This window comes from Pipistrellus hanaki (assembly GCF_964339955.1).
Source record: "Pipistrellus hanaki genome assembly, chromosome: 3".
In the NCBI taxonomy this organism is placed as follows: Eukaryota; Metazoa; Chordata; class Mammalia; order Chiroptera; family Vespertilionidae; genus Pipistrellus; species Pipistrellus hanaki.
Window position 1 is genome coordinate 135,651,349 of NC_140505.1, and position 19,462 is coordinate 135,670,810.

The 19,462-nt window shown below is 38.1% G+C and overlaps 1 protein-coding gene across 4 annotated transcripts in view; it reads right to left on the reverse strand.

The window, feature by feature from the left end:
* The window catches only part of MON2 (MON2 homolog, regulator of endosome-to-Golgi trafficking), a 98,990-nt gene extending 85,142 nt beyond the window's left edge, over positions 1–13,848 (reverse strand). For 2 of the 4 annotated variants that reach the window (XM_084877548.1, XM_084877547.1), the window contains exons 1-2: positions 13,333–13,848; positions 2,902–2,965 (exon numbers count right to left, since the gene is read on the reverse strand). In XM_084877548.1, the coding sequence (XP_084733674.1) occupies positions 2,902–2,965; positions 13,333–13,443 (175 nt within the window). In that variant the 5' untranslated portion in view covers positions 13,444–13,848. Of the gene's footprint in view, positions 1–2,901; positions 2,966–13,332 lie in introns of those variants that run through there. The other 2 variants (XM_084877550.1, XM_084877549.1) reach the window with 2 other exon arrangements.
* Between the last annotated feature and the right edge of the window lie 5,614 nt (positions 13,849–19,462).

A 19,462-nucleotide genomic window follows, 5' to 3' on the forward strand; every position in this document is an offset into this window, starting at 1 on the left:
GGAGGATGGGCTGAGACTCACCCTGTGCCCACCTCAGCCTCAGCCCACAACTCCTTTCAAGGTGCACTAATTTGTGCACTGGGCTCCTAGTACATAATAATTAACTGTTTAAAATTCTACATATATCTGACAGTAGCTGAAAGCAGTTATGGGTAGATGTAATCCTATAGTTCTATGTAGGTGTTAAATATACAGTTTTAAAAGACATCACAACTTCATTGATTTCTTGTTCAAATATTTATTCAAAAAGCAGATTCTTTATGTACTTTTTGTATAGCATATGCCTTCTCAGTCAATTTCAAGTATATTTTAAGATGGGATAATAAAAACAATTTGTAACATATGATAGTCAAATATAAGATTAAGGCATTTGGCCTTGTAAATGAAAAATTTTATGTTGCTATCTCTCACAGAGTTTTGTTTTTAAAGGAAAAGGATATTTTGAGAAAATGATCTGTATATTTGAATCAATGCTGACATTACCTGGCATAGCATTCCCACTTATGTCAGCATTCATGACAGCAGTGAAAACAAAGAAAAATAAACATTAAAGGAGGATGCTTAAAAGAAGGGGAGATGTAAAGCAAAGATTTATTCTGCAATGTAAATAACCTTCCCTTGGAAAATAAATCTAAGAAAATTAAAATTGGCTAGAAATTTATACTGAGTATCACTAATCAGACTGATCCTAACTCCAGGTTCTGATTTTTATAGCAACCCATTATGTTTTCTGAATATGCAAAGATCTCTGAGAATCCAGTATCTCACCTCATTTAAGATGCCTCAATTATGTATCTTTAACATCCATTACAACACGAACAGTAACCTATAGTCTTTAACACTATAGAGAAGCAGACATTCCTCAGGAAATTTTAAAAAATCAACTAAGTTTTTTCTCAGTATTAACTGTACTCTGAACTAAATAGTTTAGAAAGTACATATTGACGAATTTAAACTTTTTATTCTTAAGAGCCTTCGATTTTTTTTCAAGATGAGAGTGGTCTAAAAAAAACCTATAAAATTTAAAGTATCAATTGTTATAAATACTTAGTTAAAAAGAAAAAAAAACAGGAAAAAGTTTAAATAGCTCCTTAGGTTCATGGCTTTGGATACTATGAATATTAAAGCATGAATGATTAATTGTATGTGCATAAAGATTTGATCTACCCTGATTTAGATAAAGCTAAGTGGAGTAGGATGAAATTAATAGCTTACTTATACACTAAACTCATACAGACTGAGAAAATTTTTATTACTCATCCTTAAGATTAACTAATTAGATATTTTACATGGTATACAACTCTATAACAGGTAGTGATCATCTAAAGAAATCAGTCTTTTTAAAATATCTTCCATCAACTACAGACCCAATGTAAACTTCTATTATTGGAGAATAATTAAAAACTTACCGTAATATCAGCAATGACAGTAGCAAAAGTAAATATGTGTAATGATATCTAATATGATTGATCTATGATATCTCCAAATTTAAAATAGGTTATAATTTATCTTTAATCATTAATTTTCTCACAGTAACTAATCTACCCAATATGCATCTTCTAAAATCCAATTGCCCACCCTCCGAATGCAACAATACATACCTTTGCCTTTTCCCTTCACTTTACCCCTTCTCAATGCACACTGAGCATTATTCAATGCTATGAATAATATTATAAAACTATGTGATGTTTTGACAGAATGTTCAAAATCAGAGAAGAGGCTGTGAGAAACAGATGTAACTTAAGAGCGCTAACCCTAAGGACAAATTTGCAGCAAAGCTGGCAAGCCTATGTGAAACCCATTCTCACCTCCCATTCTTAAACTGTCCCCAAAAGTGTTCATTTCATTTTGTAATACTCTGAGATCCCACCAATTAGAGATTTATTGGTATATTTTTTTAAAAAATGTAGAGATTTATGAGAGTTAGAGATTCTTAGTAGTATTTAGACTTTGTATAAATTAACTTAATAGGACTGCTCTTCTCCTATAACTAGCTGAGCCCAACAGCATTATTGGAACTGGAAAGCAGATTGAAGGAAGGATCAGATAAAGTAGAAACACGGGGAGAGGGGTAGCTGGTATGGAAACACCATGGCACTACAGCAGAAAGAATGTGATGGCTCTGAATAACCCTGGGTTTGAATCTGTTTCCATCACTTATCATATGATCATAGGCAAATAACTTAATCTCCTTACATCTCAACTTGCTCTACTATAAAATAAAAATATCTCCCCATAAGACTGTCTTATATAAGACAGAGTGGCACAAAAAGCTGACATGTAACCAATTTTCAAAAATACCAGTTTCCTTCTTTTCCACATTCATTACTGATGGAAGAACAGAAAGGCACCAAAGAAAAAGAAGTAGACTATATCAAAACGGTACCCACAAAAAAACTTCTTCAAAGCTCTTCTTGAACACCAGGCTCAGTCATGAGAATGTAAGAAAACACCTGTTTTCTTTCCTCTACCCAACTCCCATTCTTTCTTCTTGACTATAATGCCTTAGTCGCAGGACTGAAAACTCATATAGTACTACTAGGTTTATTATAACACTACATTATGAGTTGTTTATATTAAAGATAAAATAGATCTTAGAAGGTGGACTGAGAGCCAATCTAACATTAAATTTAATACAACAAATATTAATTGGATATGTAAGGTGTGTCTTAGGTGATTGACAAAAGATAGAGGAGAATGAAAAGATAAGAAAAATCCTTTAAGGGGTTAGTAATTTTATATTTTTTTATTTCAGAGAATTTTATAGCATTCATCTCTGAGAAACCCAGTTAGTTAATAAGTTAAGAACTTTATGCTATAGAAACTGCTTTTTTTTTTTAATATTCTACTTCTATTAGTCAATTTTTCATTGATTATTGAATTTTTAATACAAAAAATTACCTGCCAAAATTTCGGTGTTTCGTGCAGCTATTGTTTTAACTTTTATTATTCCTGATTCAGCAGCCTGCAAGAATAAAAATAATTAGAACAAAAGACTTACTTTCAATATAAATTACCTAGGGGAAAAATTATATATGATAGATAAACTCTAAAGCACAGACTCAGTCACTATTGTATTTTTATTTTTAAAACTTCAATAAAATGGAATAAAATATGATTAATTTTTCACATGCAAGCAAGCTCTGCACTACAGCATGTTGCTTTCTCTGCCTTAAGGCACATCTGGAATACCCTATAATTACTCACAGATTTCAATGTTCAGTAATAAAAAATAATAAAGAAAAACAAAATTAGGTTTCTCTTCCCCATTTCACACCTCCCTCCCCAACATAAAAAATGGCAAAACACTGCAATATCAAGTAAAACTGTTTTGAATTAAAAGAGAATGGATAACCAAGCACTTATTACTTTTAGGTTATATTTTTTTAAACACTCGTTCAGTTTTCACAAAATGTCTAAAACACTACATCATAAGAATGGTTAGTACTTGGAGATCAAATGGCATTTTATGCAATGCCACAGAACTGTGATGTCCAATATGGTAGTCATTGGTTACATGTGACTATTAAGCACATTGTATGTGGCTAGTCTGAAATAAGCTGTGCTCTAAGTTTAAAACACACTACATTTTTGAAGACTTAACATGATAAAAAAAATGTAAACTATCCCTTAAATATTTATACTGAATGTTGAAGTGACATTATTTTGAACATATTGGGTTAAATAATACATATTATTAAAATGAATGGTGTTTTTACTTTTTAAATTCAATTTAAAATTATATCTTGGATTATACTTGGGGTCCACATTATATTTCTATTGGACAAAATTTTAACATAAATATTGATATACAGCTTCCATCATAGAAACTCAGAATATTTTAACTATCAAGAAACATGCCATGGGAGAAAAAGGAGGACCTATGCAAAACTTTCAACAATAAAGATTAAAAGAAAAAATAAAATAAAATAAAAAGGAGCATGCCTATTTTCTACTTATTCTGGTCTCCACACTTCTAAAAATAATACACAAATACTTTATGTCCAAGTTTCCCTATTAATTTGCTTGCTACTTGCTCATGTATTTTGTTACCTCTTATTACTTGCTAAAGAACAAATAGTACCATGCTCTATAAATGTTTAAAAATAACTATGGGAGAACACGTGTCTTCTGGGTTCTTTGTTTGAGAACCAGTGAATTAATGCATAAAATTAACAAATTGTTGACTACACTATGTGTAGACCTTTGCCATAGTGTTAGCTTCCAACCATGTAAAGACCTTGCTTTTATTTGAAGAATTCACAACTTCATGAGTTTTGATGCATGATAGACAGAGGCTATGTTGCACTATTAAAAATGGAAAATGCCAAATAAGTGCTTGCTTTCCCACATGTCCTGGCAGCCACACTTATCTCACTCACACATTATCATATGGGAACTTAGTGGCACAGAAAAGCAAAGAGACAAGAGACAATTTTTTCTGACAATGGCCACAGTGGAGATGACATGTACTTTCCAAGAGCAGTGATGGCAGCAGAACCAGTGGTTGCATGAAGGGACCAGTACAACCAGTAGTGCAATCTGAGGCACCCAGTCACTGTTCAGCAGAGACAGCAATAATGATCTCATTGCCATGTTGTACTGTGACTCTAGCTGCTTATCCTCTTTTTCCTGAACTTTTTCTTAAGGCTGGCTCCATCCAGCCTTCTACGAATGCTGTGAGCCGCTTAATGTCATTTCTATTTATATCAGTCAGTCAGATTTCATGGCTCACAACTAAGAGCCCTAATGGTTAGGACTTAATAATTTTAAGAGGTAGGAATGTCTCAAATTAAAAGACCATTGCTGCCGAAACCGGTTTGGCTCAGTGGTAGAGCATCGGTCTGCGGACTGAAAGGTCCCAGGTTCGATTCCGGTCTAGGGCATGTACATTGGTTGCGGGCACATCCCCAGTAGGGGGTGTGCAAGAGGCAGCTGGTCGATGTTTCTCTCTCATTGATGTTTCTAGCTCTCTATCTCTCTCCCTTCCTCTCTGTAAAAAATCAATAAAATATATTTTTTAAAAATAAAAAATAAAAAAAATAATAAATAAATAAAAGACCATTGCTACAGTACTTGCACAAATTAGTGCACCAGTGGGGTCCCTTGGCCTGGCATGTGGGATCAGGCCGAAACTGGTGCGCCAATATCCCCCAAGGGGTCCTGGATTGCACAGGCCAGGCCAAGGGATCCCATCAGTGCATGATCGGGGCTGGGGAGGGACGCAGGAGGTTGACCAGCTGGGGAGGGACCGGGGAAGGGCTCCAAGGCGTGTCTGGCCTATCTTGCTCAGTCCCGATCAACTGGACCCCAGCAGCAAGCTAACCTACTGTCAACTGCCTGCCCCCTGGTGGTCAGTGCACATCATAGCAAGCGGCTGAGCAGCCTTAGCATATCATTAACATATTATGCTTTGACTGAACAGATAATTGGACGACTGGACATTTGGCATATTAGGCTTTTATTATACCGGCTAGAACACAATTGGTTTTAACATGAGCAAATTTCTCTGACCAGTGAACAAAGAAGGCCACAGTACATTATAAAATACTAAGCCAAGCCGAGACTGGTTTGGCTCAATGGATAGAGCGTCGGCTTGGGGACTGAAGGGTCCCGGGTTCGATTCCGATCAAGGGCATATACCTTGGTTGCGGGCATATCCCCAATAGGGGGTGTGCAAGAGGCAGCTGATCGATGACTCTCATCGATGTTTCTAACTCTCTATCTCTCTCCCTTCCTCTCTGTACAAAATCAATAAAATATATTTTAAAAAAAAAGAAAGAAAGAAACATAAAATGTATGTTTTAAAAAAAAATAAAATAAAACAAAATACTAAGCCAATATAGCTCCCAATTACCATATTTTTCCATGTATAAGACACGCCCATGTATGACTTTTCCAACCCAAAATTAAGAAACCAGTATTTTAAACATTTTGTTGATTTTCCTCTTAAGGCCTTATTTTTTGGCATTTTAAGGAGTTGTTCTTCCTGTTTTCTCCACTATCTGATCATACACTCAGTGGAGGGAGGTCCAAATTGTCTCTCTGCAGCTCTATTTCCATGCTCGTTTGCATAACTGATTACATTCAGTTTGAATTTTGCAGAGTAAGACAATCTGGTATTTATCTTTTTTGTTGTTGTTGACATTTTTATGGGCTCAGAACACTCAGGTCTCTGTTGCATCTGCACACTCTCCACCTCCACCTCCAATTACATCATCAGTTGATGTCAGTAACAATAAGGCTTGTGTTTGAAGAAAGCCTGTTTGACAAAGCATGGGCTACTATGCACTCTCACAACTCCCTCTTCAGCTGACTTCTTTGTATAAGATTTCCCTCAATTTTCAGTCTAACAATTTTAGAAAAAAATAGCTTCTTATACACGGAAAAATACAGTAAGCATCTAAACACCATCTAGCCCTCACTTGAAACATATATGGTTTTGTTAACCAATGCCTCCCCAATAAACTCAATAAAAAAAAAGATATTTCTAAGTGTGGTTGAAATTATTCATAGCCCTTTCTGTTTGGAGTGTCATATTTGCTGTGTCTAATGTACTGCACTTAAGTAGAACTGGCTCTCTCTTTGCTTTGGGACTGAGTCTTAAATGAATGGGTAGTTATTCAAGCAGTACTGTTATATATGAAAACACTGACTTGTAAGAGACTGATGTGGGATGGGAGGAGGGTCACACTGTCTTGCCTCCTGGATTTTTCATTAAGAAGCCCTAATTATCTACATAATAGTGAACCACTTTGCCCTCCATCTCCTATAACATAATATTTAAAAGGAACAATAAATTAAATGGACTTGATGGTCCAAATGCCACTAGACAATTTTCACAAGTCTCTACAAAAGAGAGCAGTGATAAAATCTGTATTCCAACCTTCCTCTCTTACTGGCAACAAGGGGGAATTTTGCAGCTTATACACAACCATTTTTCAAAGATGTAAATACTGCTTCACAGATTCCAGTAGTTACTTTCAAAACACATGAGGGCTTTTATTCCCTTTATGAGTCAGTAACTCATAAGAAAAAAAAAAGCAAAAAAAAAAAGCTGTGAGTGAAGATGTTAATTACCAACATTATCAATACCAGCAGAGAGAAACTGAAAGCAAGTATTCTGGAAGTTGTTAAGTAAATTATGGTGCATGGACTATGATGAAAGATAATGCATTCACTGCAAAAATAATAAGAAAGACTTGTACAAATAGAAAATGTTTAAGCTAAAGTATCAAGTGAGAGAAAAAATTATCAATGTATTGACACAGTGATTGCAGGTCTATCAGTCTAACTGTATGGATGGATGCCAACTACAAGAGGAGGCAAAAATGAAAGTTGTGAAAATATCAACTGTATTAAAGCAGGACCCAGGAGAAGACCATCTTGGAATACACCTCATGGGAACAGATCAGAGTCTTTCTGAACTGATAGCCTGGGAGCAAGCAGGACATCAAAAGTTGACTTAAGTGAACCAATAACTCGTAACTGGAATCACATAATTTCACTATGAGACTTTCTTTTCCCCCTTTGTTCAACATAATTTCAACCTGAAGAGACAGCAGGGAGGAACAGAAATAGGGCAAAGAGTCTGGGTTGCATCTCTGCGTTTAAACTCTGGTTTAATCCCTGCTCTGTCATTTATAAACTGAGCGAATTCAATTCCATCATAGGTAAAATGAGTTTTTCTTGGGACTTGAACAGTTCAATAACTAATACTTTTCTCTTCCTCCAAGTAAGAATCTGAATAAAATCAAAACCTACATGGAAAAAAAAACACTATCCAACCCTCATTCTTCACTGTCATAAGGTACTGAAAATGAGATCTTCTCCCTATCAGAAGAGCAAACTGACTTTGGCCTCAGTACCCAAATAGTTGACTAAGGGGAGAATCCTGTTATGGTAAGTTGAAGACATCTTTTTCACCAAATGTCCCCCTCAGCTAGCTAACACTGAACACTAATGAGCTCTATCACAGAACCTTTTTTTAAGGCAAAAATCCCTGCCAATCAACTTTTATCAGACCTTAATGGGCAAGACAAAAAAAAGCCTAGCCAAGGAAGACTATTTGTACTTTATTATTTATAACGCTTACCAAATCTACTTCATTAAAAAATAAAAATAAAAATCCACCAAAAAACATAATTGACCCTCACCTCAAATGACTTCCATTCCCTTTGCTCTTCTACCACCCACTCTCCGGACCTCATCATCCTCTAGTGTAATACTACTTGGTATTCTAAAATTCAATGTCCCATTATTGTCCCAACCCCTAACCTTCTAATTCTCTCACTCCCCAAATCCATTGCTCTTCAATTAAATTGCTACTGTTAGTCCCTTAACCCATCCATCTTCTTCCAATCAAAGTTTTATTGAATTTTCTTCTTTGGGAATACAATATAGATCTTATGATCTATCATCACTCAACCATTCTCCCTGCCAAGATATATTCCAACCTACTTCTCCTCCACTTTGCCAATGTGATCCAAAGCTCCTCTCAAACTTACTACCCATCCCTTCTTTTGCTACTGTTAATGAATCGTAATGTAAATATCTGTGTTTTCCGATGGATTCCAGTTATGAAGTAGCAAAGAAAATAGTTTTATGGTTGGGGGTCACCACAACATGAGGAACTGTATTAAAGGGTCGCGACATTAGAAAGGTTGAGAACCACTGATCTAGGGCATAGATGGTTTAATTCAGTGAATAAAATATCAACATTAGGACTGAAGAGTCCTGGGTTCGATTGTGGTCAAGAGCACATGCCCAGGGTGCAGGCTCCATCCCCAATAGAGGAGGCAGCCAATCAATGATTCTCATCATTGATGTTTTTCTTTCCCCCTCTCCTTTCCTCTCTGAAATGAATAAAAATGTTTAAAAAAAAAAAAAAAGTATTACAAACTTTGATCACATTTCCATATTCAGTTAGATCCTCTCATCTGTGTTTATAGAATGGTGCCTGCAAATAGGAAATGGCTAAAAAGGTTTTCATCATTAAATACATAAAGTTTCAGAGGACACTGCCTCTGAAGGTCACTGAATATCAATTACATGGAAGTAATTTTATAAAGCTTTAAATTTTTTAAACAAAAATTTTTTCATACAAATATTCCAAAACAAATTAGCTAGTATACTTACGCTAAAAAAAAAGTTATACTGCTGAGGTATGAAAATTTGTATTTTAAGGACTAAGAAAAATAAGCACGTGTAAAAAAGAGGGAGGAATGTATTACTGTTATTTAACCACTCCCCTCATTAGAAAATGACAGAATAAAATTATAGCCACTATAAAAACTATTTAATATGCAAAATATATATTTATAAGCAAAAACAATTAAAATAGAGAAAACTACGTAGAAAATCCAAATCCAAAGGTAAATAATAACAAATAGGGCACTATCCTTTATCAATATTCGTTTCTTCTGTTTTTCTATCAGATTTAAAATCTTAAAAATCTCAACTTGCCGAAACCAGTTTGGCTCAATGGATAGAGCGTCGACTTGGGGACTGAAAGGTCCCGGGTTCGATTCCGGTCAAGGGCATGTACCTTGGTTGCGGGCATATCCCCAGTAGGGGGTGTGCAAGAGGCAGCTGATCGATGACTCTCTCATCAATGTTTCTAACTCTCTATCTCTCTCCCTTCCTCTCTGTACAAAATCAATAAAATATATTTTTAAAAAATTTAAAAAGAAATCTCAATTTATCATTAATTTAAAAATATCTACAACTAGAGGCTCGGTGCACAAAATTCATGCACAGGAGGGTCCCCTCTGCCTAGCCTGCACCTTCTCTAATTCAGGACCCCTTGAGGGATGTCCGACTGCTGGCTTAGGCCCTAAACCAGCAGTCGGACATTCCTCTCACAATCCACGACCACTGGCTCCTAATTGCTCACCTGCCTACCTGCCTGGTATCCCCTAACTGCCCCCGCCACTGACCTGATTGCCTCTCACTGCCTCTGCATGCTGGCCTGGTTGCCCCTAACTGGCCCCCCCCCGCCAGCCTGATTGCCCCTGATTGCCCCCTCCCTGCCGGCCTGGTTGCTCCTAACTGCCCCCCCTTCTGGCCTGGTTACTCTTATTACCCTCCTGCTGGCCTGGTTGCCCTCAACTGTCCCCCTTTGCCAGCCCAGCTGCCTCTCACCGCTCCCCTACCACCTTATTGCTCCCCCTCTGCCGTCCTGGTCACCCTCAAATGCACCCCCACCCCGTCAGCCTGGTTGCCCCTAACTGCCCCCCTCTGCGGGCCTGGTCATCCTCAAATGCCCCTGCTGCATGCCTAGTCACCCCTCACGGTCTCCTCCTCACTGGCCTGGTCACCCCACACAGCCTGCTGTTCAGTCATTTGGTCGTCCCTAAGTAATTCCCCTGCCTATCTGATTGTAGGCAGCCATCTTGTGATGGAGTGATGGTCAATTTGCATATTACCTCTTATTATATAGGATTGCCTGGCTGGTGTGGCTCAGTGATTAAGCACTGACCTATGACCCAGGAGGCAAGGTTCAATTGATTCCTGGTCAGGGTACATGCCTTGGTTGTCGACTCCATCACCAGCAGGGGACATGCAAAAGGCAGCTGATCAATGATTCTCTCTCATTATTGATGTTTCTGTTTCTCTCTCCCTTTCCCTTCTTTCTGAAATCAATAATATATATACCTTCAAGCACTGTGGCCCAACTATAGAATGCCTCACTTCAAGTATTGGGGAAGAATACATCCCTTCCAAAGCACATATATAATTAGCACTGTCCTGTATTATTAATCTGCTCACTGTTCTTGAGCAGATTAATAAGTAGTCAGAACAAACAGTTTCAGGTAATATTGTGAAGATACTGGGAGAGTGTAAACAATTGAACTAGTATACGGATGAAAATGCTTCTAAACCGTAGAAAGGCTTTGCCTGAGGGTCTAGCAATCACACTCCCCTCCCCAAATAAAAATCACCAAATAAAACTGAAAATGTATCAGTTCTTTAAAGAACAAAAGCCGCCAAAACCGGTTTGGTTCAGTGGATAGAGTGTCGGCCTGCAGACTGAAGAGTCACCGATTCCAGTCAAGGGCATGTACCTTGGTTGCGGGCACATCCCCAGTGGCGGGTGTGCAGGAGGCAGCTGATGGATGTTTCTCTCTCATGGATGTTTCTAGCTCTCTATCCCTCTCTCTTCCTGTAAAAAATCAAAGAAATATATTTTTAAAAAAGAGAGAGAACAAAAGCCAAAATTTGGCATTGGTATTAAATTACAGGAAACTTTTAATTCAACCAAAATATATATTGAAAGTCAAGCCTACCTCCTAAAAATTCATCACTATTAGGCTAATTACTTCATTCTCGTTTTAAACTTGTGAAACAGTCATTTTTCAATTTCTAAAGGAGGGCCCTAAGTATATTAGAAGTATCATTAGTTATGGAGTCAAAGTTCTTACATTCAACAAATTCTTACAGAGTATGCACTATGTATACAATTATGTATCAGCGATAAACACATTTACTTTTGCCATTACTTCAAAGACTAGGTGCAATTACTAAATATCTCTTTAGCCAGTGTTCAAGTAAAAAGGCTAATGAGCTATACTGAAAGTTCCTAGATGAGAAATGAATTGAGTTCTAGAACTTTGTAAGTTACCTGTCTGGAACTCTGAATGCCTTTTACAATAGAAATAATTGAATAAGTGGCAACTGAATTCTCATACTAGAAGCCTAAAGTATAGAAGAATCACAGTTTTCAGAAAGGGCTTAACTTCGTTCCTCACTCCAGTTTTTATATAATTTATAAAGTCAGTTCTTAAATTATTGTTAAAATTATAAAATAGGATTTGACATTTAAGAGCATTTCTCTTATAATAGGAACGTCCTAATTTTTAAAAATTAGTTATTACTTTCAACAGAAGATGATATAGAAAAAATAAAAAGCAATATCAAAATAATTTTTTAATATATGAAATAAAACATATCATAATGATGTTCATCTTTCCAAAAGAGGTACATCTGATTTCCAACATTGAGTAATATTTGCTCACGTTATTAAAGACATACTAGATGATATTTGTTAAAGATGAGACCAAAGCACATGCAGACAAGTTAAGGTTCCTTGGAAACCTAAAACCTAAAGTTTTTTTGAGTAAGTTCTAACTACAGAATCTTTACAATAATAAAGGCAATACACTTAAACAATTATGAAAATTCCTTGGTGAACTTTTGGGGCACTTAGTAAATGAAACTGCAGATATACTATACTACATTAAATAAAAATAAAATAATTCCTTTGACAAAAATATCACTGAAATATTTTATTCCAGAAATGAGGAAATAAATTAAGCAGTGTTTAAAAGAAAAAAAGAAAAAAAGTTTAAGAGAAATTAAATGGCACCTTAAGAGAAAGAGCCAATAATGAATAAATGTTAAAAATTTCAATTATTTAGAGAATTTAGTTTGTATAGATGTATTTAATAATATGAGCCTCATTAATAATACCCTTTTTTGCTCTGACAACTTTCCTATCGTTATCTAATCAATCCACTCTTTAACCCTATTTTACATCTGAAATAAAACTGAAGTTCAGAGAGGTTAAGATGTATTCCTAATACTTTAAACAAACCAACAAAAAACAAGTATTCCTAGCACATACTTCCCACTTTAGTGTTGCTCGTAACAACGTTTATGAACATGGTAACTATGGGTCTTGAATACATGTCCGAAGTTAGTTGTGTATCTGGACAATGTAATGAATGGATACAGAGTTAAGCTGCATGACAACGTGACAAGAAAAGCCACTTCCAATGGAGGGATATATACGTTAAAGGCGAGGAGCATAGATTTCACCACACGATGAATATGAGCTTTCAGAAGCAACAAACAAACGTTTTCAACTCTGCAACCGCAGGACTTGTATGCATGCATATGAGCATAACCAATGGAGGAAAAACTCTGGGGAGGGAGGACATGTATGGGAGTGGGGGTAGGGTGGGGATTGGTAAGGTATGTACACATATAATACCTTACTTTAAAAAAAAATGAGGGGGAAAAAATGTTTTCCAACTCTGGCTTGGCTTTTCCGAGTTTGGACGAGGCGAGGCCAGAAAGGGCTGAACCGGCTCCCACCGCGCACTTCATTCCTCACTCCCCGAGCCCAGGGGAGCGGAGGAAATCCAAGTGCCTCCCTCAGACCCCTCCCAAGGAAAACGATTAAAGACGTTGGTGGAACCACCCACCGACCGGACAGGAAAAGGCCAAATGGAAACCAGACCGGGCTGCACGATGATGGCCGGGAAGGACAGGGTCCGAGAGGAACGGCCCGGCTCCCCGCGCCTCCTCCCCACGCCGCCCGAAGCTCACCTCCTTGACCGGGGGGAACTTCTTCTTGCACTCCAGCGACAGGGCCCGCAGGTCGCTCTGCATGTTCTCCAGCAGCTTCTTGACCGCTTCGGGGCTGTTGGTGCTGGACATGATCCACCCGGTTTCCGAGCCAATTCCCGAGCGGCGCAAACGGACTCCGGCACTGTCAGCTCCCGGGGGCGACAGGCAACCCCCCGCAGGCCCCTCCGGGCCTCCCACAGCCCGCCTCCGGGGCTCCGCGGGGACTCGGCTGGGCCTGGACTGCCCACCGGAGCCAGCCCGAGCGCCGCCGGCAGCCTCCGCGCCACTCCCCCGGCTCCTCTCCGCGCTGCCCCTGCCGTCGCCCGCCCCGCTAGGCCCCGCCGGCTCCGGCCGAGGAGCCCTCTAGGCGGGAAGGTCCCTGCCGCTGCCGCGGGGCCCAGCCACACCGGTCGTCACTAGCCTCAGCGCCGGCTCCCCAAATCCCACAGTTTCGCCGACGCCATTAGCCGAGTGGCCCACAATTCCGAGCGCGGCGGGGGACACGTCAGCGGCACTTCCGGGCCGTGGCCACCGCCCCCGCCGCAGCCAACCCGGGCAGGGAGCAGCGGGATGGGGCGTGGCCGGGGGCGTGGCCACGCTCGGGGCAGGTTCGGTTCCGGGCCGGGACACTAGCGTCCGAGTGGTTTTAGCGTTCCTCTGGCCCCACCTAGATTTGTTTCCTTTTTGGGGACAAGAGTCTGAACTGAGCACCAGCCATTCCTTGGCGTATCTTTGTGTGTGTGTGTGTGTGTGTGTGTGTATTTCATTGTAAACAAGTTTGCTTCCTTTGGGTTTAATCTTCATTTGTCGTTCCCCTCTTCATGTCTGCTCTCTCGCATCCCTGGGCTAGGGTCCCCAAGTTAACGCCTACCTCCTTTTCATGTTTTACCCCCTGGAACACCTAAATTGCAGTTCCTCCGTAGGGGTGCACTTACTGAGAAGTTTACTTCTGCCATTTGTAAAATGACAGATAAGACTGGCAGACCCTCCGCCGGCTTCCCATTCCAACCCAAGTAAAAACCAAAATTCCTAGGTTCACCGACCTGGCGCTACACGACCTCCCCCTCTCCTTTCACCTCCTGTCCGCCTCCCCACTAACATGGAAGTTGCAGAAGCGCTGGGATCCCCGATCCCCCTCCGTTTTGTTCCCTGCTGTATATTTCTAGTGCCTAGGACAGTGCTTGGCACAAAGCAGATGATCAATAAATAGCTGTTGAATGAATGAGTATCCTACAAATAAGGAACCGATGTAAACGCCTTCCTTAGGTCTCCAGTGCCAAATACACGTGAGGCAAAATAAAGATAAAAGTCATGTGAGCCCTAACCGGTTTGGTTCAGTGAAGAGAGCGTTGGCCTGCGGACTCAAGGACATGTACCTTGGTTAGGGGCACATACCCAGTAGGGAAAAATCAACAAAATATATATTTTTTAAAAATCATCTAAGCTTCTCCAAAGATTCCGGTCAGGATGAGTGTAAAGTGGTTTTCCATACATTTTACAGTTACTGAATAGAAAGCAGAGAGAAGTAGAGTGAAAACCTGGACCAGGGTAGAAGTAGGAGATGAAGAAATAGACACCTTCAGACAACTGAAGGTTTACAGAACTTGGGTGTCAGTGGGTGGCAGGTGGCAATGGTTGGCTGTAAAATAAAGATTTGTACCAGATTACTTTGTAAACGAAATAATTTTCTTTTTTTTTTTTTATTCTGAGAAGCTAACAAGGATGGATGAAGGTGGCAGATGAGGGTGAGTAGGATGACGTACTGTTCTAACTTCTAGAACAATAATTTGGATCATTCATGGGAATTACACAACTTCTAGGAACTTTGACAGCTCCTATGGTATAAAGTTTATGTATTAAAAACTGTGAATTTAACAAAAAAAAATAAGCTTAGGTGAAATATGTAGCAAATATTCTTATTGAGACCTTAAGAAGCTTTTAAAAATGATCTTATCATAATTGACCCAGTATTCTAGGATTAAGTTCCTGCCCTAATTTTTCTTTTGAAATTTAGGTTTTTTTTAATATATTTTTATTGATCTCAGAGAGGAAGGGAGACAGAGAGAGAGAGAGAGAGAGAGAGAGAGAGAGAGAGAGAGAGAGAGAGAGAGAGAAACATCAGTGTTGACAGAGAATCATTTATCAGCTACCTCCCGCAGGTAGAGATGGAGCCTGCAATCCAGGCATGTGCACTGATAGGGAATCGAACCGTGACCTCCTGGTTCACAGGTCAACACTCAATTGGGCTATTTTTTTATTATTATTAATAACTTCGGCATGATTGACTCAAAATCAACTTTCTTAGAGTCTTTTACATCTCTGTTGAGGAAATGCAATTGGAATTCATTAATTAAAAACAATACTTGTAAGGATTTGAAAAGACAATCTTTTCTTAAAGTGCAACTATTACCCATATCTATTATTCTATAAATTTAAAAAAAATAGTTTTCTACATATATGCCTAGATAGATGGTCTTGCCCCAATACATAATTTTATGCCAAAACCTAGCACATTAGCAGAGGTAAAAAAAAAAAAAAAAAAATGGTTCTATAAGTTAAGATATGAAATAAATTCAGGAGTTAGCATTCTGAAAGACAGAATTATTTCTCTTTTAATGGCAAAACCAAAATTCAAATACATATTGTTCTTAAGTACTACAAGATGTACTTTCAAAATTGTAGCACACCTATAAGTGTTGGTATGCGTGTAAAGTGGTTTTCTGTAACTACAAAATTTACCTTCACTGAAAATTACATTAATAAATTCCTGATAAACTTAATCTTTTATTAGCATAAGGAATGCTTTCATAGTATTATCAAGCAGTAGTCAAACCTTCGCCTCTGAAGTAAAAAACCCTCAGTTTGAATCTTAGTCCTCACAGGACTTAGTCCCTCCCTCTCTCTAACCTTCAGTTTTTTTCACATCAGGAAAAGAAGAAAATACAAGTGCTTTCCTCATGAGGTCTTTCTAATATCTAAAGGAGATATTGCTGATAAAGCACAATGCCTGGCACATAGTAAGTATTGAGTAAATGTTTTAAATAGGCAGTAGAAAAAGAGAACTCCTTGCAATCATTGCTCACTCTGTCTTTTATCAATTTCTAGTAGACTAATTATCAGCAAATTTTAGTTGAAAATTAGGAAACCCATCTTTTTCTGAGCCTTTGTTATAAATCTTTTAGAAAATTCACCTATTTAATCATGTGCATATATTCATGTGTAACAAGAAAAGTCATCTATTCTGAAATATCTATCTCAGTTTAGTGATGAAATACAAATACTAGTATTACTCAATCTACCATTCTAGTTATTCAATCCCTCAGTTTTTACTATCATTCATTTATTCTCCTCTTGGACTTTTCTCTCATCCACCTACTCCTTAAATCAGGGGTGGGAAATGTCTGGCCCTGCCTGGCAATACGGGGTGAATTAATTAAATATTTGACCAAATGTAACAGGCTAATTTTTAAGTGAATAATTTTGTATGGCCAAGAATGATGTTATGAATATCCACATGGCCCATGGCAGAAAAAAGGTTCCCCACCCCTGACTTAGATATTAGTACTTCTTAGAACTCTATGCTTTCTTTTCTTCTTAATTTATTCCCCCAGAGTGATTTTACGCACACCAGTGGCTCGATTACTACCAATCTATTGATAACACCCTGTATAACCTTCAGATTGACAAATACCAATAGAATGTTCAGATTAACCAAAATACAACAGAGACACCACTTAGATGCAATATCAGCTAAGAGGCACGGTACCTCATTAATCTCATGTCATACAATGCACAGCATGAAATCTAAGTTGCAGTACAGAGGATATTCAGATATGAATAAATCCTTTATTTTCAGTTTCCCTATGCTAACATAGCCTAGTTCAAGTATGTTCCTGAATTTAGGGCTGTGGGACTAAAACAAGAAACTGCTGCCCAGATATCTCTGAAAATCATGATATCAACCCTTATACACAGTTATAACTCCAGAGCTCTTAAGTGAAATTCAAACATTGCCTACTGTACATCTTTACCTGGAAGTCTCATTGGTACCTAACACTTCCTCAAAAAGGCGCTGGTCCTCTTTATACATCATCTTTCCCAATGAAAGACACCACCATCCATTGGTTGCCCAGGACAGGAAACTAAGAATCAACGTTGACTTTTCCGGCTCCCTCATCCACTGCATCTAAGGGGAACAAAATTCTGTTCATTCATCCACCTTTCTCCATTCTCACTAGCTTGGTTCAGGCCATCATCATCTCTCACCGCTTTCAAACAACAGTTTTCAAAGTATAATCCCTACCTCTAAATCCATTTTCAACTTACTTTCCACAATTATTTTTCACACTGGTCCCAGAGTCTTCTTTCTAAAATGAAAATATGAATGTCTTTTATGACTTCCTATTATTTTCATATTAAAGTTCAAACTCCTTAATTTGGTGTACTAGAGTCTCTTAGCAGTAGGGGTTCAAAGAAATAATCTATGAGAAAACAGAGGGAAAAGATTTCACAAAGCCACACCCTATGGGATTAGGACAAAGCCTAGAGTGCAGTCTGGGAATTTAAAAGCCCTTTGGCATTCATAATTCCTCCAATATTCTCAGCAGCAGATGTATAATATTTGCTTGCTTCCTTCTCCAATCTCTAGTTACTTAAGTATTACCAAGACACATCTGCTCTTTGTCTTTGCTAAATTTTCTCCTGCTTCTGCTAACCAATCACCTCATTCCTAATTCTATATGCATAGCTCTGCTTCCTCATGTCTTAGGCTACTTCATGGTCTTTGCTGGTTTTTTTTTTTTTTAATATATTTTATTGATTTTTTACAGAGAGGAAGAGAGAGAGATAGAGAGCTAGAAACGTCGATGAGAGAGAAACATCGACCAGCTGCCTCTTGCACACCCTCTACTGGGGATGTGCCCACAACCAAGATACATGCCCTTGACCGGAATCGAACCTGGGACCTTTCAGTCCACAGACTGACGCTCTACCGCTGAGCCAAACCGGTTTTGGCTGCTGTTTTTCTTCTTTCTCTGTGTCTATTGATATTTAGCTACCAATTACATACTTTCTCTTTATGTATCACATTCAACTTTCTAAAGAAAAAGGATCTAAGTAATTTAGGAAATCGAATATAGATGGTATATTCCGTTTGCTATGCTTTTTGCCAGGCCACCTCCTGAGCCACTGAAAAGAATACAGATCAGCTTGGAGGATGGAACACTCTGGTCCAAAAAGCTGTGGTGAAGGGCAGTTGGTTCATGTGGCCAGGGTAAGAGGTTCACATAGAAGAGAACATAAGCACCTGTAGTGAAGAAGATGAAGCAGAGATGTTAGTTGAATGAATTAATAAGAAATTGCAAATGTGTTTGTAAATGCTTCCCTACCCATTTCTTATGAGTAATTTTAAGTGTTTATAATTCAAAGTTTTTGTGACAGAAGATTAAAACTGTAAAACTGTTAAACTCCTAATTAATAGTTACTGTGGATTTAATTTTAGATTTAACTTAGTCTCACTCTATTAGTTTTTCCTTTGTCACCCTGAATCCTTTTTCTGAATTACCTTTTATAAAATCAATTCATTTTTACAGTTTTCTTTGTCAAAGATTTTCACTTAATCTAGGAAATATTAGTCTTTAATGCCTCTTGGTATAATATGCTTTCAGTGTATTTCTTAAACCATGTTCTCCAAGAATCTCTAAAGCTTTGATATTCAGAATTAAAACTTATAACTTGCTGACTGGTCTATTACATACTGACTGAATATTTCTTCATGAAATAAAGAAATAATTACACAGAAAAATTAGGAGTAGAGAATCTATAATTTACTATTTCAAACACTATGTTCCTAGACGTAATAATAGGTTGCTTATACATTTCACATAGCTATTCTCCAAAATTATTTTGTAAACCTTTTATTTTCTGCCTTTATTGTAACTGCTTTGAGAACAGTTATGATTCTTGCATGTGGTACATCAATGTTTGGTTTGTGTTGTGTGAAATTGCAGTAACAGAGAAGTAACAAAGAAGGAACAGATTTTTCACAAGATCTTTACTACAAAGCTTCTGGTCCTTCCGTAACACATTGTTTCAATCAGCTACTAGAATA